At 31.2% G+C, this 22559-nt stretch overlaps 2 protein-coding genes across 7 annotated transcripts; both read right to left on the bottom strand.

The window, feature by feature from the left end:
• Nucleotides 1-77: 77 nt before the first annotated feature.
• Nucleotides 78-16520, bottom strand: LOC141453760 (uncharacterized). 6 transcript variants are annotated; one of them, XM_074127332.1, is made up of 11 exons: nt 15774-16520; nt 15519-15689; nt 15304-15437; nt 15137-15193; nt 13932-14049; nt 12075-12674; nt 10468-10545; nt 8798-8872; nt 4234-7549; nt 4058-4115; nt 78-2178 (listed from the first exon to the last, which is right to left on the bottom strand). In XM_074127332.1, the coding sequence occupies exons 1-11, from the start codon at nt 15838-15840 to the stop codon at nt 2098-2100; spliced, it is 4755 nt and encodes a 1584-aa protein (XP_073983433.1). In that variant the 5' UTR covers nt 15841-16520; the 3' UTR covers nt 78-2097. The 6 variants fall into 6 exon arrangements, with proteins under 6 accessions (XP_073983433.1, XP_073983432.1, XP_073983435.1 ...); XM_074127331.1 differs by having other exon boundaries at nt 15304-15452; nt 15774-16519; XM_074127334.1 differs by having other exon boundaries at nt 15304-15452; nt 15519-15703; nt 15774-16513.
• A 3075-nt stretch (nt 16521-19595) lies between these two features.
• On the bottom strand, nt 19596-22418 carry LOC141453767 (cytochrome c oxidase subunit 6A, mitochondrial-like). The gene is made up of 3 exons (XM_074127355.1): nt 22260-22418; nt 21017-21165; nt 19596-19761 (listed from the first exon to the last, which is right to left on the bottom strand). Exons 1-3 carry the CDS (start codon nt 22363-22365, stop codon nt 19672-19674), a joined length of 345 nt encoding a protein of 114 aa, XP_073983456.1. The 5' UTR covers nt 22366-22418; the 3' UTR covers nt 19596-19671.
• Between the last annotated feature and the right edge of the window lie 141 nt (nt 22419-22559).

Here is a 22559-nt window from a genome sequence, read left to right as displayed (position 1 = left end):
TTGTAAAATGAACCCAGAGGTTTTATAACTAAATTCGTCGGTTTAGCTGTGCCATGCTAAACATTAGGTGTGCCCGAAAAATTAGGTTTTGTCAAAGAGATATTTTAGAAAGTTATAGTTCGATATTAACTATAATACGATAGTTAATTTCTGAATAGTAACAGAAATTTATCAAATACTTAGTTCAATTCTGACAATTTGATTAAGAGTCTTTCCAGATAAGTGTAACGACATTGTTAAAAAATTTACTTGAGCTTATAATTTATTCAGATACCATAAACCCTATATGGTCACAGCGTACATTAAAGTTTATTGGAATAAAGACAGAAATAATTTAACTTAAAATGTTAAATTTGGCGAAATTGTCTAATTTGAATTTGTTCGCTGCGTTATTGGTTGCTTTAAATCTATCGACGAACTAGAGAACTGAATTCCAAGAAATCTAAATTTATTTCTTATTCCAATTCACATTCTTAATACTTAATTCATTGGGAATTTATGGACTTTCCCCTTCTATGAAATTTTTAAATTTTGATTTTGTCCGTATTAACTGATGAGTTTTCTGAGCAGTAATCTTCCAATAATTTTAGTTCACTAGTTAAATCAATATATACTGCACCAAATATAAGATCATCGGCATACATTGAAGTCTTAAACTAATTCAATTTTTAAGACCAATGTCACCACGTTTACGGAATTAACGTTCAATATCGTGTAAGTAAATTATAAAAAGAAGAGGGAAAGTATTCGCCTTGAAGAACTGCTATTAAATTTTAAATATCCGTTGAGTGGGTGTGCCTTTCAATATTTATTATGGCATTACTATAAATATGTTTTTAATTCTTCTACTGATTTTAGGACTGGAGCCAATTTTGAAAAGTTATGACCTCTATTTCATATGGCAATCAGAAACAAACGCCCGCCTAAGATTTCAGTTGTATTGATATCTAGGCAAGACGCATTGAAGAGACTTCACGAAGATAGTTAAAAAATTTAAAATTGAGTTTACACCGTGATTGATTGACCCACAGAACACAGGGAGAATATCATGAAACAGTGTCAGAAGTAGGTTAGAACTCCGGGGGGGGGGTTCAGACTTGGGGGGTACGCTTTGTGAAAAAAGGAGTAATAAACTTTATTCCAGTTCTTTTGAAAACAAGAGCAAACTAGAAAAAAAGGGCCTCTAAACTAATATAAATTTACGTTTATAAAGGAGATGTAAACCCAAATAACTAAAGGGTTTTGTTAAAGGCTGAACAATTTTTGTAAGAGTTGTAAATACTGATAGTAAAACAGGAAAGTAATGATGAGAAAATGAAAGACAAAATCTAGAATATTGTGCAACTGCTTTTAGACAATTTTGTCTAGTTTAGGAATACAAAATTACCAGGGACAAAGTCATGATGAATTGCACTATCATTTCTAGAAACCGCACCAGGTATTCTTTCTCTGTTCTCTTTCATCAATCCAAGTATCGATTATCCACGGTTGATCGTATTGACACCACTGCTTGCTGTAAATCTTCAATGACACTCTGAAGTTTTTCTTTTTAATAGTTTTTTGTGGTAATTTTTTTTACCTACACGAACATCCTTCCTTTTTCCACCAGAACAAATCTAGCTTCATCAGGTTATTTTTGTCTTCTTTAGGAAATAAGATTCCTAATAAATCGTAAGACATTGAAGTGAACATAATCTGAAGTTCATTGTTCTAGTAATCAACAATATAAACATTAATTAACATTGTTTTAAAAAAATACATCGGTGGATTTTAATAATGTGAAGTCTATTAATGGTATTTCTGAAAACCCTTTTTTCAGATAGGTAGTAACCTTCTGACAGTAAATTTTGAAAAGCTTCAAACTTAAAATGTGTATTTTTTACATTAATAATTTATACAAATGTTAAATATATACAAATATTTACATAAGCAAAACTAATAAATTATATGCAATATTTTACTAGTTAATTAAATAATGAAACAGATGTTCTCGGAACCATAACTTAAAATAAATTCAGATATGTACAAAATAAGAACTTAACAATGAAATAAAATTTGTACTTAATTTAATAGGGAAAAAGTGAACAATTTTAATTATTATTTCTTAGTACCATGTAACATTGATAAAAAATGATCTAAGTTCACTTTCTTTAATTTTGCTCTAGTGTCTTCGTCAACCTAAAAAATAAAGTTATTCAATCATAATAATAAGATACCTTCATTCTTAATTGAAGTGACCTGCTCAAGAACAGTGTGTCTCAACCTTTTCACTGCGCGACCAACATACTTCTTGTGGTCAAACTGCGACCAATCTTTTGTCCGTCGATAATTCAATAAATATTTTTTCATTTCATGAACTAAAACTATAAAAAAGTGTTGAAGATAGTAATTTCTTCACACAAAACAAACATATGTGACACTTTTTTATTATGTACGCAGGATTTCTGTCTACATGGCGACTCAGGTTCACGACCCAAAAATTGAGAAACGCTGCACCAGAGTATATACAGGATGTACCAGTAAGTAATGTCCATAGGCTTACTTGGAGTTTAATGATGTATTGGCTAACTTCATATTTTCCACTGTTCTTGAGTGACCGTCACTTAATTTTTTTTCCAAAAACATTACTTTTTTGCAATAAAAATGTTATTACTCAGAAAGTTTTGGTCCGAATTCGATTCTAATGATACGGTAAGAAAGACAGATAAATTTTCTAAAAATTGACACCGTTTCGAAGCATAAGCTATTCTCCAAACAGCCTCAATCTTCCTCAGGAATACTGGAAAAATAAAAGTAATCCAAATTTTTAAGAAAACTCATTAGGCACTTATGTGATCATTATCAGACATAGGTGCTGGCACTTTTTATAAAAGTTTTCTTGTCTAATGGGCTTTCTAACGTTTGTCATTTTCCAGAATTCCTTTTATTTTCGTATGAGAAATTACGTTTGTTTTGCAAGAAAACGTGTTCACGAGCACACAACAGTGTTAGTTTATCAAGTTGTTCAATTCATTGAAAACTCTTTTAGATGGACCAGTAGTCATTTTATAGTAGGCTGTCTTAAAATAAGGAAGTCAAAAGTTACAAATTGCACTTCAAACATTTACTTCTGATCTCTCTGAAATATTTGAGTAAATTTTAGAAAATATTTTAAACAAGTACTTAAACATAATTCAATTATAAGTATTTAATTCATATTGTTCGTACTTACTCCAAATTACAATTTCTCACACAACTACACTGTTGTAAAAGATAAGAATGTGAAAAAGCCTTAACAACCCTTTGAACCCACAAACAGATAATCCTTATACATATCCGAATTAGGTTTTAACCAAAACAAACAACTAGGTATCTTAGAAATAAACTTCCCTTGTATGTTAGACTTGTTCTTTCAAAATTTTCTATTATACCCTATTTGAAACTAAGCAAATCTACTTTAAAAATTGACTACTGGTCCATCTTAAAGAGTTTTCAATGAATTAAACAACTTGATAAACTAACACTGTTGTGAGCTCGTGAACACGTTTTCTTGCAAAACAAATGTAATTTCTCGTACGAAGATAAAAGGAATCCTGGAAAATGATATAACGTTAGAAAGCCCATTAGACAAGAAAACTTTTATAAAAAGTGCCACCACCTAGGTCTGATAATGATCACATAAGGACCTAATGAGTTTTCTTAAAAATTTTTGATTACTTTTATTTTTCCAGTATTCGGAGGAAGATTGGGGCTGTTTGGAGAATGATTTATGTTTCGACATCATGTCAATTTTTATAAAATTTATCTGTTTTTCTAACCGTGTCATCAGAACCAACTTCGGTTTAAAACTTTCTGAGTAATAACATTTTTATTGCAAAAAAGTAATGTTTTTAGAAAAAAATATTAAGTGACGTACTCAAGAATAGTGGAAAATATGAAGTTGGCCAATACATCATTGAACTCCACTTTATATTTACTACACCCACCCAGTAGGCGTATGGACAATACTTACTGGTTCACCCTATATATGTGACAATCACTAATATTAAAAAGTAAACCCAATAATATGTACACTTACAGGTGGCATATTCCCAGAAACTTTCTGCCTTTCGCAAGAGGTTTTCACCAATGCAGGTCTGAAATATTAATATTCAATTATTTCAAATTTCAGTAAAATGCAATTGAAACAGGGAAATGGTCATATAATCGTATTTTCAAGTTTTAGTAAGGCCACTTTTTGATTGATGTACTTACGTCAAAGAGTATAAGCTTAGGGATGATTCAGACAATTCTCCGTCTTCTTTATCAAGAGACAATTTATGTTTTTTTTTTTCTTGAACAGATTTTGTTGAGTACGTGGTGGCACTATATCTTGAATTCTCTTTTTCATGTTTGAACTGAATGCGTGATCTAAAGTTATAATTCTTCCTAGTACTACTTTCTTCATGCTTATTAGCATCGGCTCTTTCTTTTTTATGTCGATGAGAAGATTCTGAAGATAAATTCTCCTTTGGCCGATAAGAATTCCTTTTAGGCGTTTCTTTGGGAGATGGTTCAATTCTATTAATAGTATTTCTTCTATCAGACCAATTCCGAGAAGGACTGACGTACCTTCTGAATCTTGGAGGTGTATATTCGTTGCGAAATCTTTGTAAATAGCTGTCTCTCTTATAATTTCTTTCTCTTATTCTGTTCGTTCTTAATTCATCATATCTACAATTTCTGCGCCTTTCAGTTCTACTTAGAAAAGTTTCTTTGTATGTTGGATCAGAATCTCTTTTGTATTTCTTATTTGAATTATACTTTTTATCATCAGAGAAAGAGCTCTTCGAACCACCTTCCTTAGGCGTTTCTGTTGTTTCTTTTTCATTATCTAGTTTATTTTTTCTGTTTTTGTCTTTATAATCGAGTTGACTTCGACTCTCCTTATCAGGTTTGTTTTGGTTATGTTTACTTGTTGTTTTATTTGTAGTTTCCAATTCAAAAATATTGTAAAAGGGGCTTACTTTTAACTGCTTTGTAACATTTGCACCATCAACAGTTAAAGTAAAAGTGTATACGTAATTTTCCAATTTATTTGACGAATCTGTTTTTTGTCGAAAACGTGGACTCATCACACTACTTTCTTCTTTTTCTTTAGAAAGGCTTCGTTTTTGCAAAGACGTATGTTCGAATTTCGGTACGTTTTCCTCTGACAATATGTTTTCCTTTTCCTTATTGACGCATCCAAGAGTTGAAGAATGACAGTTAGTTTCGCTCTCGATCGTTGGATTCATTGAGGATGACAAACTTGGGATAATATTTGGATGTACAATTGCTGTCGAATGAAGTTCATCATAATTTTTCAATTCTGATTTTTGTTTTGAACATTCAGAGATATCGGAGTCCCCAGAAGCGGAGGAACTAGAATCTGTTAACAATTCATTTATATTTTTTATTCTTGTCGAGGTTTTACGGGCAAGTTTGCTTTTTAGATTATTACTATGTTTCTTAATACGCACAGAATTTAATTTGCGTCGAATTTTTGTTGGTTTTGCTTCTATCGATGAAGATAACTTGGTTTTTTGGCCATATAAGTTTTTTTTGGCACTTCTTAGGCACTGAGCAATTAATTTACTGCAGTCAATGTTACCTTTTGGACATGTTTTACTCTTTTTTTTTACTTTTACTTGTTCTGATTTGGATTTGATCGTCTTTAGTAACATTTGTTTTGAACTTGAATCAACAGAAGATAATTTCTCCCCTTGTAGTGTTAAAATGGAATGGTTCAAGTTGATGACACTCACTGTCTCACCTATACCGCCAGTTTCTACTGTTAAGCTGTCTTTCTTTCGATAAACAGAAACCTGCTCTTGGGAATCATTGATATTCATCACTACGTTATCACCATTTACGTTTTTAACAGTATCTCCTTCAGTTAAAGAATTCACAAGTTTAGGTGAAATATCTAAGTTCGGATTTGGAGAAACAGGGGAGTTTTGAGAGCCAAATGGATTAGAAATATCCAAATTTGATTGCTTAATATTATCAGAGTCCAGCGTTTTATTTTTATTTTCCGATTCAACTTCTTGGTTAATAGTAGGAGATATTCTAGTACCTTCAGAATCATTATTCGCATTGGAATTAAAGTTATTACTGAAATTTGAATTGGTACTCGATTTCTCAGGTTTATCAAAAATAGCCTCAGAATTTCTATTAATATCATCTTTCTGCATTTCCTTTGGACTTTTACTTAGGTTCTCACATTCAATTCTTTTACATTCTTTAATCAATGAAGCTTCTAACGAATCTTGACATACCAGACTTATATTAGGTGAAACTAATTTCAACATTGATGTTTCCGGAATTTCAGTTGCACCTTCTTTTAACGGTGTCTCATTTGTACATAAATTGTTAGGCGTAAGGGGTATGCTGGGCGTTAGCAGACCACTTTCTAAGAATTTTCTGTGTTCCTGTATTACTTTACTCACTGGAGTCAATAGTGCTGAATTTGATATCTCTAATAAATTAGTCCTATCTTCTGCTTTAAAAATATTATTTATAACTGATTTACTTGGAGAATTTTGTTTCTTCTCATCGTGCTTAGAATTATTGGGGTTTTCTTCTTGTTCACTGATACTTTCAGGTTGGTTTGAAGCAATGTTTTTGTTTACAACTGTAGGAGTAGCTGAGTCTTTTCCAAAGATTTTGTGAACCTCAGAATCACTTATCAAGGAAGTATTTTCCCCTATAAAATTAATATCTTCCTCACCTATAACTGACAAAACTTCTTTTTGTATTTTATCGGCCAAATCATCATTTGTTTCCATTTTCTTCAATGTAGGTACTTCCGACCGGATAGCAGAAGTGGAACTATCAGAAAGAGGAGACTTTTTAGGACTTACTGCGAAAGAACATCTTGTTTGGTCACTAACAGTTTGCTTACGATTTCTCCTCAACAATCCTACAGAAGTGGGAATATCTGTACTTTCTGCTGTGTAAATTCGAAGATCAGTATCCCATGCTTTATTCTCTTTTTTCTGAATTGGAGATTTAAATAATGCTCCTCGCAAATTACGTAAAGATTTTTTGAATGATGCCGATCGGCTAGCATGAATTTGTTTTGGCGACGTTATAGCTCTCCGGGTAAGAATGGTATTTTTTGTAGGAGTTTTAAAATCTAAAGTTCTAATATGACTACCTCTTCTAGGAACACTTAAACTAATTCGCTTTCGTAAGTTTTTCGTAATTTGCTCTTTTTTTTCGGTGGTTTCACATTCAATCACTTTTTGTAACTGATCTGGTTGAGTGTTGGTAATCTGGGCTTCACCTAAATTTCCATTAGATACGGAAGACTGAAAGACGTTAGAATCTGCGATTACATTTGGAATCACTACATTAGAAATCTCCGTTTTGTAAGGTTTGGGTTGATCATCATCAGGTTGTTCAATTCTGGTCATCAAATCAGTTTTCTCTTCTGGCATTCCAGATCTATGAGGAAGATGAGCTTTAACCCTTCTCTGATATTTTCCACCTCTTTTTATATATCCACCCCTAGTTCTTACACCAGATATTTTAATTACTGGAGCATCTAAAAAAAAAAAAAAAAAAAACATTAGCAACAAAAAATAGCATGCCCCGTTCTAGTTTTTTTGCATGTTTGAAACATTAAATCATTGTTTTCGTTCTTATTTTCTGTTAATCACTAAATTTAATACCATTTATCCCAGACTATACATATTTTACTTACTTCGATAAAATAACATTAGGCTAAAATTTTGATTTACATTTGCTCATATTAACGAAATGTATATAGACAGTGAATTTATCTAGAGGGAAATCATAAAATCTTAGTAGAAGCTGCAAACCAAAACAAACAAACAAAAGAAAGTCTTGGCTAAGCTCTAAAGTAGTAGTTTTACTGAATAACTAGTCCAATAGAAGTTTCGCATTCATTCCCTATTTTTGATTTCTGGAATTATAGCTTGATTTCTAAAATGTGATTAATAAAACTTCTGAAGTATTTGGCATGGTCCAAAATATAATTATTATAATTCGTGCTATCTCTGGTAAAGCCCAACATAAACGGTTTGATTCAATTATTAGTCCATCATAGATGTATATCTATTTAAGAATATCAATAATAAAATTAAGATTTAATATTTTTAAACCGTTCTTGTAGGTGGATACCATTTTTAAATGTGGATAGAAATGCGAAAGAAAAGCAACAGATAAGGAGCTCTCTTACTTAAAATGTGGTTGTGAATGAAACCGATCGCATTTAAGATTATGGACTCAATTAAAACAGCCACCGCCTTTGGATCAATCCTGAGTTCTTTGAGAAAATATCCTCTTAAAAATTGTTCCTGAGCATAGCACCAGGCAATGAAGTCTTGTTTGCCACATTTTGCTTCGAAGTTTGGTTTGCTTTAGGGCTCACCTCGGAATCAAAATTAAAAAAAAATAGCTTGAAACTGATTAACCACAATTTTAGGCATATGTTGAGCTACAACGCCAGGAGCAATGACTCAATGACTTCAAGAAGAGTTAGTAAAAGTTTTGTTGTTGAAGAGAGTTGTTTGGTTGGAATAAACTCATACTTGGCGTTTAATCTTGTAGTTAATTTGTAAAAGACAATTTTTTCTCGAGGACATAGACTATATATTATATTATGTATACATAAAAACATACAAAATTAAAAAAACTGTTATGATACTTTATGCATACCATTCGTAAAAAATAACTAGTGTTCACTTTATACTTAGACAACATGTGTGTAAAATAGATTTTCGTGCCATTATGCTACCAACTACTTGAGTTTGGGAAAAAAGAAGCTTACCCAAATGCTTATCATTCCTTTTTGGGCATGACTCTGAATTAAGTTCATTTTCATCTTTCAAACAAGAACTTTCACCTGTAATATTATTAAATAATTCTGATAATTTAATTCCTAAGAATAATTAAATGAAACTAAATTTGAATAGCAGGCAAAATAGAATCTAGTTTTGAATTTATCATTTTGTACATAAAATTTGCAGCTAGGCTCTACAGGGATACTGTTTCTCACTGATAACTCTCTGAAAGCATTGCTGCTGGGATTGCAAATCTACGTTTTTTCAGGAAAGGTTGATGGATTAGGAAAATGGGATGATAAAAGGAGATAAAGATTTTTTTTTTTTTTCAAATAACTGACATTTTTTTGAATTTTCTGACATCTTCAGGTCACTATGAGTGGTGTTGAGGTAAATAGCGAGCTTAGTTGCTGTTAGGCAACAATGGGGCGACTAGTATTAACTAACTCTTGTTTTTAGTTTTTATAAACTGATCGCTTTTTAAAATGAATTCATTGCTTGACTTCAGCTTTTAAAATCGTGTTGAACAGTTTCAGAAATTCCTCTTTCGGAAAAAAAATCTGGTGTAACTTTCTCTTGCTGCCATCAGAATATCATTCTCGATAAATTTTCTCCGAAATGGAATTTTATTAAACAAATCTTTGAACAATGCGCATTGCAGTTAAAAAAGATTTTGTTTTTTCGGTACCTTTGACTTGTTTGGATCTACCTTTGAATAGCCTCTATCTAGTTGCGTATTAAATTTCGTTTAAACTAAATTTCACCTTCAAATGTTGAAATTAACATCAATTTATTCGGAGATATTAAAAAATTCGTACTAAATTTGATGGGCCCGCTAAAATAAAAAATGAGAATATCAAGTCTCTTATTCCATCTACTAGTAAATAGATTTTCGAACTTGAAATTTTTGAAATAATTTTAAGCTCCTTATACGTGATGTACACTAAAGTAAATTAGAATACTTAACGTAGGAAGTAGTGATGTTTCTTAGGTAGAAAACGTGTACATTGTCGGGCAATATGCGCATATAAAGTACATGAAATAAAATTTAAAAATTCCGAGAATAGAATAACTCAAAAACAGAAAGACGGTAAAAGTTCTAGATCTATAATGGTAAATAAGACTCGCCATTAAGCTTTTGGACAACATCAGCCAACCGGCTGTCGCTATCAAAAGTAAATTTTTTAGTTTTTGAGATTTAGAGAAAACTCTTTTAACTTAATGTTTAACCAAAATGCCGAGCAGGTAACCAATAGTCAATCGGAAATGCGACTACAAAACAGATTTTAATTTTCTAAAAAGTCACCAAATGGTTTAATTGTGCACAACATAACTGTTTTAGGCCCATTACTTTGATTTTGAACTATTCCTGAGGGATTACTGATCTTAATGGGGTTCTGCGACATCACGCTTCATTCAACAATATTATTTTGTTATTTATAACTGTCATTTTTAATATAAAATTTTAAATTTATAAAATATAAAGTGTCAAGAAAATTTAAAAGCGTAAATGTAAATTGCATTACTTGAAAGTCGTGTCCGTAACCACCAAAAATAATTTAAAAAGTAAAAACAAATATTATAATTGAAAACTTATCCACACATTAGTTCTAAAATCAAATTATAACTACAAAATAAATATGTATATTTATATTACCATTAGGATTAGAAATGCCTACTGAGGGTGACGATTTGACTGATAACTGTTTCTCTGCAGGTCGATTGTCGCTCGTAACTAAAACAAAGTTTCCTAAAATTTACTTTCAGAAGTCTCAAATTTTAGTATAATAGAAAATCATGTTTATTATATTTTGTTTTATTATTTTTATTTTATAATATATTTTGCACAAATGGCCGGATAAACATAGTTCAAAAGGGATCATTAAAACACCCTTCTTATTTCAACTTTTTGTGAAACATTGGACAAAAGTCATCTATTATCAGAAGTAAATTTATTCATTTATTTTTTCCTGGTATCGAGCAGACTAGTCAAATAAATGAGAAAAATGCATTTAGAAACTTTAATAGGAATTTAGAGGACTATTTCCTCTATCTAACGTCACTAGGTAGACTAAATTTAATGATCACATACTTTTTATTATAGTAAGAGAAGGTATTGCGATTTTCAATTCTGTTTCTTCAAATTCTGCGTGTTATTAACACATTTGTTCTCGTAAAAATTGTACGTCTGCTAGACTTGAACAAACAATAAACTGACATTTCACAGGGAATTTTAATAAAAACAGCAACCCCAGAACTGTCATAAAATTAACTGTTTTGAAATATTTTGCACAACATAGTGACCATTTTCATTAGAATGTTCTCAAAATGAGTAATTTCAATGAAAACTCAATTTCGAAAATGTAACAAGATTGCAATCCTTACTGTAACCAGTAGTAAAACCAAGTGAAAACAAATTTTCATTTATTGATTTAAGTTGAAAAAAGAAGAGACAATATGTTGATTCTGAACTCCCTTATGTGTTTAAAAAAATAGCTGCCAAAAAACTGAGCTACGAAATGAAAAACGGCTTCGATTTCTTTTTCTAATTAATCGTTTTTGAGCGATTTCTTTTACCTGGTAAGTAGAAAACAGCGCGACGTTTTAATGAGAGAAGGAATTCCCTCATCATTGCTGCGGTAACACAACAAATTAATAAAGGTATCAACAAAAAGAAATCAAAGCTACCTCAACATAGAATTATACATCAAAACGGATTAGATTATTAGTAGTCTAATATAAGTAGCAATAGGATTATGATAGAAGTAACATACAAAGTTAAAAATAAACTTACATATGTTCTTGATTATTGGATTTTTAAGGGGTGGCTTAATGAAAATTGCAGTGGGGCTTCCAACAAATGGCTTCCAACCAAGTGAAAACAAATTTTCATTTATTGATTTAAGTAGAAAAAAGAAGAGACAATATGTTGATTCTGAACTCCCTTATGTGTTTAAAAAAATAGCTGCCAAAAAACTGAGCTACGAAATGAAAAACGGCTTCGATTTCTTTTTCTAATTAATCGTTTTTGAGCGATTTCTTTTACCTGGTAAGTAGAAAACAGCGCGACGTTTTAATGAGAGAAGGAATTCCCTCATCATTGCTGCGTGTAACACAACAAATTAATAAAGGTATCAACAAAAAGAAATCAAAGCTACCTCAACATAGAATTATACATCAAAACGGATTAGATTATTAGTAGTCTAATATAAGTAGCAATAGGATTATGACAGAAGTAACATACAAAGTTAAAAATAAACTTACATATGTTCTTGATTATTGGATTTTTAAGGGGTGGCTTAATGTAAATTGCAGTGGGGCTTCCAACAAATGGCTGCAGTAAACTGTAGGTAGCCGTCAACGGATGTTGAGAACTTTTTAAATAGTCATTTCCCTGTACTGTCTGATGTTGATTTAACAATGAAACATGGATTTTTGGAGAATTATTATTTAATTGCAACCTTATGTTTGTTAAAGTTGACTGGTTTCGATTGCACAACTCTGTTACTGCTACTGGCAAAGAAGGCGCCGAGAATGCTGCACTATTTTTACTATTTAACGATGGAATATTAGATGTGGGATTCGAAGCATTTGCCGTTGCGTATCCACTATTTACATGGGGCAATTCTGGTGTAAAGTTATTTTTGACATTAATTTCTTTATTTTCTGCAATTTTGCTAATACTAAGCGTATTTTGTAAGTTAAATTGTATGGGTTGTATATCTCTATTGTAAGATTCCATTTCGGTTTGTTGAAGTGAACTCAAAAAACCATCAGCAGATGAATTTATCATATTATTCTCTCCTTTTTCTTCAATGTTAGAGAATTCCGTATGAGTGGTGCTGCCAGGTGAACTTTGCAGTCCTAAAATCAGTTTAAGTAAAGTTGCAAAGTAAATAATCATTACAGAAGAAGAAAATGTCTCATAAATGGAATCAATTTAAAAATATTGAGAACATTCTTATATTTTAAGCAATAGCGATAAATTATAAGATTTCTCTAAATTCGTACCTCCGTATAATCTAAATACGAATCAACTTTACTATGCAGTTTTGAGAAAAATAACTAATTAATGCTGTAACAATGTAATATAGGAATATGATAACTTTATTAAAGATTTTTTTTTTAAATCTATGCACGTCAATAGCCTTTTTCAATGCACTGCCAGCCTCCGGACTGTGTACTTTTATTAAAGACATCAGGGGGCAGAAACCTGTAAGAAGTATTAAGTCTAACGTCCAGCAGCTGAATTTGGGATCTCCAAGTGGAATTCAGTGCTAATCGTACAGTGGTATCATTATTATTGGCAAGCAATTCGATGTTCGACTCTTCGAGTTAAATTTATCAAAACTTCTAAAATTCAAAAAGTGGGGGTAATCGAAGTAATATTACAAAAATTCACAATTTAAAAAATGAAAAAAATCAATCAAAAAACAATTATCTTATTGGATTATAAAAAAGGCGATGTTTTTGGTGAAGGTGATGATGGATAGAAAGTTGGCAAATAAATGTATATACATAAGCGTGAAAGAAAGAGCAACATGAGAGATCGTCCTGCACATAAATTATTCAAATGAAAATTATTAAAGAAAAAAACTTAGGCGAAAGAATAAGCGCTCTTTAGATGGATAAAAAAAATCAAGCGATATTCTCTCAATGTCAAAATATCAAAGAACTTAGTCGCAAAAGAATAACCCATCAATTTTAGCCCTCGAAAATAGAAAAGGGCTCATGACAACTTGTACATCTGTACGTCTGAAGCACTCCATGGATTAGTGGAAGCTTAGTAGAGAAAAACAAAAAAAAAATCTAATGATATTTGTTTGACTACTAATGTGGTAGCTACCTAAAACAGGCAGGTGAAAGCAGAGAAGAGGAAAGTAATTATAATGTAATGTATAATTCGAGAGAGGCATAGAAACAGAAGAAAGACTTGAAAACGTTTAGTCAGAAAATGATAATAATAAGAACCTCTTTAAAGTAAGAAATTGTTTGAACAGTAAAAATTTATAAAGCAAAATTCTTATCATTAAAGAAATTCCTGGAAAATATAGTAAATAGTTATATCATTTTTACAGATTAATTGAAAAGAAATTAAATTTCCCCAGCTACAAAGTTTACCTTGATGGTTTGAATCCTGCAGAATCGCCTCTCCAGAGCGGTCATTTGCATTATTACCTTTTTCGGGGGTAGAATTTTTTTGAGATGAAAAAGCCATCTGACACAATCCATCAAAAATCTGCAAAAAAATTATGCACTTTTATTCTTGTTTTAAGTTCTGCACTTAACATTAAAAATAACCCATAAAAAAAAGAACCAGGGCTGAAAAATGGTAGTCTGTGGAGAGCTTGTTAAAGACCTCGATCATCTTTGTAATTTTGTACTAAGGGAAGGGATTAGCTATGAGGTTAGCATACTGGACTCCCACGCGGAGGTCCCGGGTTCGAATCCAGCAGCTGACCCTTCGATTTTCTCTTCCTAGGAGCTTCTTACAGCTCACTGTCCGGTGATGGACAGTGTTGTCTGTAACGAGAAAACACTGTCCGGAGGCCGGCAGTGCACTGGAAAAAGCTCCGGGCGCTAATAACCTCAGCTGTTGATGCGCCAAAAAAAAAAAAAAAAAAAATTTGTACTAGCCTTTGTGTTAGATTATTAATTGTGTGTTGGTCAGGTAAAATGACTAAAGCAATAACTAATTCCTAAAAACTGCGGGAAGCTTTCATCCCACAAGCGGAATAGTAACAACTATATCGCTCCTTAAGTGAGCCAATATTTTTGTCTTTTTTAGCAATGTAATAGTCTGGGTCGTAATTTTTTAATTTGAGAATAAGGGCTTGGAGTCGTGACATATGACAAGAATTTATCTAAGGTTATGTCTAAGTCAACTACCACCAGTTTGCAATTATCACTACAGTTTACAGTTAACAGCCACAATTAACCAAAATACAGCGTTTCTTCGGCTGAGATACTGACAAGGAAGCAATTATCCTAAAAGAAATGACTAGAAAAACTACCCAAACAAGCATTAATTTGAACAATTGTTAGTTGATTGCTAAAGCAAAAAATTTTTTTTTGATATTTCAAAGGAATTTAGCAATCACTTTATTAAAATTACTAAATAACACAAAACCGTTTTTAAAGTCTTTTTAACATTAAGTTACACAAGTACCTGCTACGTTTGTACATAGAATAATTATAGGCATTCTTAATTACGATAAAAGGTAACGTTCTTATTTGGCCCATTAAAACGCTAAATGAGTACATTTTGCATTTTGGTTATAAAAGTACAACATATTCCTTTATTAAAAACTTATTGCTGCACTTACATTTTCATTTTTTTCTTGTAGAGGTGAAAGATTTGTATTATGTTGAGAAACTTGGCTCTGAAATGAATATTTTTGCTCAGTTAAGTGATAAATCTTAAGTACACCCAACTTCCAGAAACAATTAACTAATGAAATTATATGTACAATACTTAGTGCATTCTACATACTTCTGTTAACACTCCTTCATTTTTCAAAAGTTCTGGTATTTTTTTTCTACTTTTCTTTTCGTCTACAGGAATCAGCAGTGATCTCAATTGTTGTAATAAATCGTTCTCAGCAACGGTTTCAGATTTACTTTTATCTATATATGTTTTTACTAAAAATAAAAATATTTAAATTTTTCAAAAATAAACGAATTTTACACAATCGAAACGCACCTCACCTATACAAGTAACTTCACAAAGCTTATCCAATATATCTAAAAGGTTAAGCCCTGATACTTGAGTATTAAATCGTCTTCCTTTCTGCGTCACCAGTAAGCACTCTTTCAAATGTAATGAAGTTTCCAAAAATAATTTAGCTGCACTTTCACAATTCTCTTCTATTAGGTATCCTGGAGGAGTAATTCTATATTACTTTCTTTAGAAACGTAAATACGCTTAGTGTTAAAAATAAAATGTTTAAAATCAACTCGTACCATACACAAGACGGGCAATTTCAGTAGGAAGAATTGACTCCATTCCCAGAATCGTTATCAGGAACATACATCCTTAAATAACCAATCCATTGTAATATTGGCTAAATTACGTGTTTATAACATAAAATTCTGCTTACAGTAACACAACAGTATTATTTCAACTATACACTTTTGAAATCACATTTCAGATCGTGACATTTATCTCCAGCAGTGAAATTTCTTACCAACAAAAGGTAAATAAACATACTCAACTGCATTAAGAAGGTTAGGAAACTGTTATCCACAGAAAATGTTGGTCTATCAATATGATCTGATATCTCGTTAACAAAATTTGAGTTAAAAAGTTAAGTATCAGGGTTGATTGGACAACAAAAGGTGCACATGTCAAAAAATGCTGGCCATGTGATTCAAAATTAATTTTCTGTTAAGTTAATGATAAAATATGTATTAAATCTTCAAAAATAGTAACAAATAGGCTCTTTAACCCTATTCCAAGTTATTTTCCTGAATTATCTTTATTATGCTCTTTATTCTAAATAATTATCACATATACATGCACATTAAAAGAGAAAATTCGAGTTGCGTAATTAGAATCACAGAGTTAAACCGAAATTTTAGTCCTGAATTTCTGGCAGGTAGAATAAGAGAGCTAAAATTACTCACAGATGGTAACAAATAAATAACTATGTACTTGTAATAATAATTCATTTCTAATTTACATATAATTGAATATAGTCCCTTTAATTGAGAACTTGTAGTTTTATGATCAAATAATTAGTAATGTACTTTAACAGTCATTAACTATCCTTAAAATATGTATATGCACTACATAAATATACATACATCTGTATATAACATCGTGAGAAGAAGATTTTAATTATTATATTAATATTCAATATTAATGATCTAGATTATTATAAATTATCTACTATTTTTAATGCTTAACTACTAGATAAAGTAAATAATTGGGTCGCGGTGGCGTAGTACATTAAGGCCACCCTCCTAGAATCTAGATAAAGTGATGTGCAAATCATGTTAACCAAATAATGAACACTAACCGATGTTATCTTCCTATTGCATGCTTGTATTTAAAAGTGATGACAAAAAATCTAACGCATGCTGATGTGTGCATTTCTTTTTAACATGTTTTGAAGTTTTTATCGTAATTTTTTTGTTTACTAGTTTTTTTTTGTAGTTAAAAACTGCCAGCATAAGGGTCTGTGACATCTAACAAATTCTAAACAGTATTAATGACAATTTAATGCAGTAAAATTACTTAAATTGTATACATTTTGAATAAAACAAGTTTTTTTTAATGTTCATAATGGCAGAAATTACGAGCTAAAGCATGAATGAATTGTTGGGTAGTTGCTGATTTATGTACCTTTTGTTGTATCATCAACCCTTATACTTAACTTTTAAAACTAATGTTTTTATTTTATTTTTTTACGTTTTGGACAAATTTTACTTTAATTGTCCCTTGATTAGAACGAATCTGTATATCTAATGATAAATAAATATCCGTATTACGGGAAAAATTATTATAATAATACGTTATTATTAAATGTTACTTTAAATTATATTTCATTGTAACTGGGTGAGTGCCATTATTGTAAATAAATAAATAACGCTAATATGCACAATTAATTTAGGGGATAGAATGTATTTATTAATGTCTTCTGGTTCTAGACGCTTACGCACACTCATGATGATATTGGACATAGTAACATAAGTACATATGTATGTTGTAGATTATCAAGAGCAATAAATCGAATGTTTTTAATACTTTCAAATGAATGTTATGGAAATATTTCTTCAATTATCATTCCAACTTTAAAAATCGCCTTTTATCAGAAAATTCCAAACGTAAAAATCTATTATGTAAAGTTGCATATCTAGATTGCAGATTTTCTTGCCATTGAAATTAGCACTTTCTTTATAACTTTATATGATGTAGCATCAAAACTGTTACTACCACTGCAGAGAATATTTTAAAAGTACGCCATGGGTTGCTGTCCCCGCAGAACTTCACAAAAAAGTTTTGAATAAAGTGAAAGGTATTTGTGGGTAAGTAGCAATTTCGATTAAGAAATTAAATTGCGATAACTGTACTTCACCTTAAAAGTGGAAAGGGAAATTAATCTGCGAATACGGCACGTTTACAATACATTATCAAGTGTAAGAGCAGGGTGGAATTTGAATGTAAATGTCAATTCATTTTTATGTGTTTAAGAAGGGAAACTCTAACCACTTCTTCCAGCCAAATTTTACAAATGTTGAGCGAAGATTTTCAAAGTAATAACTAATCATAATAATAATTGATTAATAAATAATAATAATTAAGGCCTTACTTACGTGGGGCAAGCTCTTCCCGTAAAGAATCTATGCGTCGAGATCTCCAAAAGTTATATCTGCAAAAATATTAGAATCGAATAACAATGAATTCCATGTATTAATCGGTTTACGCGAAGATAATTAAACGATTGAAGTACTTCCCCTTAGTTGGTGAAAAAGCAGAATGTCATAAAAATGTCACATGTGGAAGCTCTAACTCAAAGCTTACACATTAAAAGCTTAATGATAAATTCCTTGGGAATATTGAGAAAAGATCAAATATTTTATTGGTAAAATATTTTTTTTTAATACCGTTCGGAAATTTTATTGCTTTCCTCAGGGTTTTTGACCGCTCCTCAATATTCCCAAGGATAATTAATTAATGGTAGATAACCAAATCATCATTCTTAATGATAGTTGACTCTCACATCCGAAAATCAGAACGATTCCCCGTCACATTGCCCCCAGTTTTGCTGTCGAGATCCTACTTATTTAGTTCTACTATACACACATTTAGAGTTTCATCATATGTACCAAAAAATATTTATGTATGATAGTAGCCAATCTTTGTCCCCTTTAAGCACTCGGCTGACTACATGGCACCTTTGTGTATAATTTTTATTTAAATAATTTTTGTAGCAAAATTTTAGTTATTGCATTTCTGGAGCCGTATTCAACTCTTCAATCTACTATTGTGGCTCTCGTTAGAAGACAAAAAATTTAACCAAGTAATGTATAATTCATGTATACTTTTAATTGCATTTAACGCAGTCGGTATTATCGCAATTAAAAACTTTCATTTTTGGCACCATTTATTCGTGTGTCAAGAGAAGACTGTTAGTTATTACAAAAAGTAAACCAGAAAAGAGCTTGGAAGCTCTACCATATTCGCAAAGGGTTCGAATTTTATGTGAGGTCAATTATCCTGGGATTATAATAAAACGAATTTGCACCCTCATATTGCACAATGTTATGAATATTACGATGCAAGGTCGTAAGTCTCTGCATTAGATTTAAGAAGAAATAAATGGTGCATTATGCCTTAGTTGTTATATGGGCGGCCTAGTTGACTTAAGTATATTACAGAGTACAACGCTTGTTTAGCTATTTAGGGTATGAGAAGCCAACATCGGAATGAAAAGCACACATTAGTTTTGGGACCCTTAAGGTTTTTGATGTCCTGTAATTGATTAAAGAAGTGCCATTTCAGGATGGACGCAAAGTAAAATGTTAACAGACTAAGTTAAAGTGAGTGTAGGTTGAGGCACTGAATCCAATTTCTTTTCTGCAAAATCCTATTCTAATATAAAAACAAAAGATAAGTAACAGGATTTATGTTGGGATAGGGTTTGTAACAGCCACATTTGGTGTAGGTCCTGGCTGTTAGGGCCATTTGAACATTAATGTCATAATTATAAAATTTATTTTTTAAAATCCGAAAAATCCGAATATTGTTAATAAAATAAAGGAGTAGAAATAAATACATAATCTGTAACATTAGCTATATTTGGCCTTAATATTTAACAAAAAAGGATTAAATACGTTCTAGAAGAAACTAAAAGGACTAATGATGGGCATCTTCATATCCATCTGGCAATGCATTAGTGTGAGGATTGTGAAAAATAGAATGATTTCCATCGCCCCAAGGAAATTTCTGAAAAACAAAAAATACAAATTTAATCAAAACATTTAACCATAAAAGCATTTAAACCTATTGAAAATATATAAAAGTTTTCTTAATATACTGCATATCTTTTTAATACTACGCGGTTTAATAATTTAGAATGTACACGAAAAAGAATATAAAATGCTTATTCTTTTAAAGAAATTTTTACAAATTCAATGGAGGTAACACGATGGAATAAATTCCGCTTTAATGTTTTCAATTCACAATCTACTAGCTTCTGATCTAACATAACTGATTAGCACGCTAGTCTTTCTTTTCTTTCATAGCAGGTTTCAGATTTGTTATCAGTTATCACCATTCATCATTTTAGGTGTTGAAATAATCTTCGTAGACAACTTTTCGAGCTTCAACGTTTTTATCCGTTTGACAGTAACATCACTACTTTGATTAGAACGGAGAGAACAGACTTGTCTAATGTCCCGAAAGAGTAGTTTTAATTAGATCAGACTAACAAAAGTGTAAGTACATTTTATAATAAAATAAATATAAACGAGAATATGTCTTTACTTAAAAAAAAAAAAAAATGGGAATTTTATAGTTTGTTATTTAAAAGTTACAATTTAACTTCAATAATTTCAATAACTTCAAGGACGAAAAAAATTGTCTAAGTTGGATATTTTATAACATAAAGCTTTTTCGTGAAGTTTCTGACGATTAACCTTTGTACAACAGTCTCACCGGCCAGTAGTAATACATAGCATTTACAATAAAGTTAAACAATAACCTCCAACTACCAGTATGCCGCAATCAATTAAAATTTTTGTTTGCGAAAATCAGCATTGACTTGATGAGTCAAACTCTAATTACACAAAAATACAAAACGTTACGGCGGAAAAATGTGATGTTACTTAGACAGTGAACCTCAACGTATTTGATTAGAATAACAGCGAGCTTTTTTATTCAAGAACAGATTGAAATAAAAAATTGGGCATATTTAAATTCAAAAAGCTTAATTTGAAATATACCTCTCTCTGGATTTATATTAATTTAATGTAACAATTATATATTAGATGAATACATAGAATTAATTACAGATTGGTTTTACATGTGGCAAGATACAGAAAATGTCTTAAATGGTTATTTAATTTCTTTTGGAAAGCAGAATCTGCCTGAGATAATTAATCAATTAATAGAATATTAGAATAACCTGTGCCTCAACATGAATAATTTGTTAATTCAACAAATTAACTCGTTACTTCTTGAATAACAAAATTAATATTACCTTTGTACGAACCCTTAGATAATCATATTTCACAAAATCTGGTCGATGCGTATGTTCTTGTTGCATACCAAGATAGGCATTAAGCATACAAAGTCCAACCGCTGGTAAACCCACAAAAAAGCTTAGATTTCTCCAGAACTTGAAACCACCTGCATCAAATACAAAAAAAATGTATACACTATTGCTATAACATCCAGAATTCTATTCCAACATTCACCTTTAAAAATTAGGGGCGATAATGTTTGTGTAGCTCCTAGGAGTTTGATAGTCTGCGTTCACTTTTAAGACAAACTGAGAGCAACTACGCTTATATTGAAACGAGACGCCGCGTATCAAAAAAGTTTTATTATTATTAGTTACTCAGTACTGTTTTGCCCAACCTTTTAAATATTTTAAATATATTGTGATTTTCTTTTAAATCACACAATAGTGCATTTATTTTTTCCAAAAAACTGAAAGTAATAAACTTGCTGTTGGTTACAAAAATCAGAGACACACGCATGTCAGCCAAGCCTGAGTGCAACATTTCTATCACTGGTGTGGCCAACTAATCTTTTTAAACGAAGATTGTCTTATTTCAAATAAGCCGGATGTAGCTACGCTCTACTCTCCTAAAGTTTTCCCTTCATTACCGTTTCTGAAAAAGTTGTTATATTGGGACATTAGGCAACACTCAAGTCCATTCCACTAACTTTTGCTGCCTAAGAAATGATGGTACTTTACCTCGATATTCAGATGGTGGACCACGGATTATGGATCTCCACCAAAGTAATCATACCGACTTAATCTGACCTTAGGTCTACCTGAATGGCACGATAGGATCAGAGTCTTGCGGATGCGATATTTTTTCTTAGCCTCTATGCAGTCTGGAACAGAAGGCTATCGCCGAATGGATAATTAACACTAATGTCTGGTCCCTGGACCTTAAAAAAGATAGTTTCCTCCTACTAGAAGTATAAGGATTAGACACAATAAGCACCATTAAGATGCAGTGCTTGTGTATGAAATGTACTCCAGTGATAAATTTTCGCAAAGCAAGCATTTGCTGTCCGTGGCAAACTTGACTTAAACTCTTTAACAAGTAATAAAATTAATTCACTTAAATATAGGAAGTGCAATTTAAGTAAAAAGGCAATTCTACATTTTCTATTATGCAAACTTAATGAAATAGAAACTAACAGAAGATAATTTTTAGCAGGAGATAAAATTGAAATTGGCCAAGAGAAAAATAAAATAATCTTACCACCATGGCCCCCGGCTGTAGCAGCAGAATACTCAATTTCCTTCCACAATGGAAACGAATAGGAAACACCTCGGGATAAACTTTTTGCAGCTCCAAACGTCGCCATTTTACCAAAAAATATGTACTCTGTGCTTTCTGTATCTAAGCTTAAATTCTCATTTGGCATTAGTCAAAATCAATGATAGAAATTTATAAATGTCACAGAGCAATGAAATTAGAAGATAATAGTTAAAACAGCTGATTTTAATTTATCAATTTACTTTAAATCTATTTGCAAAAGTTTATTATTCGATTACATTT

This window comes from Rhodnius prolixus, unplaced genomic scaffold (assembly GCF_049639745.1).
Source record: "Rhodnius prolixus isolate KJV_2025 unplaced genomic scaffold, Rpr scaffold_3, whole genome shotgun sequence".
NCBI classification, from domain to species: Eukaryota; Metazoa; Arthropoda; class Insecta; order Hemiptera; family Reduviidae; genus Rhodnius; species Rhodnius prolixus.
Note: the sequence above shows the minus strand (reverse complement) of the source record. Positions and strands in the feature narration are given on the sequence as shown.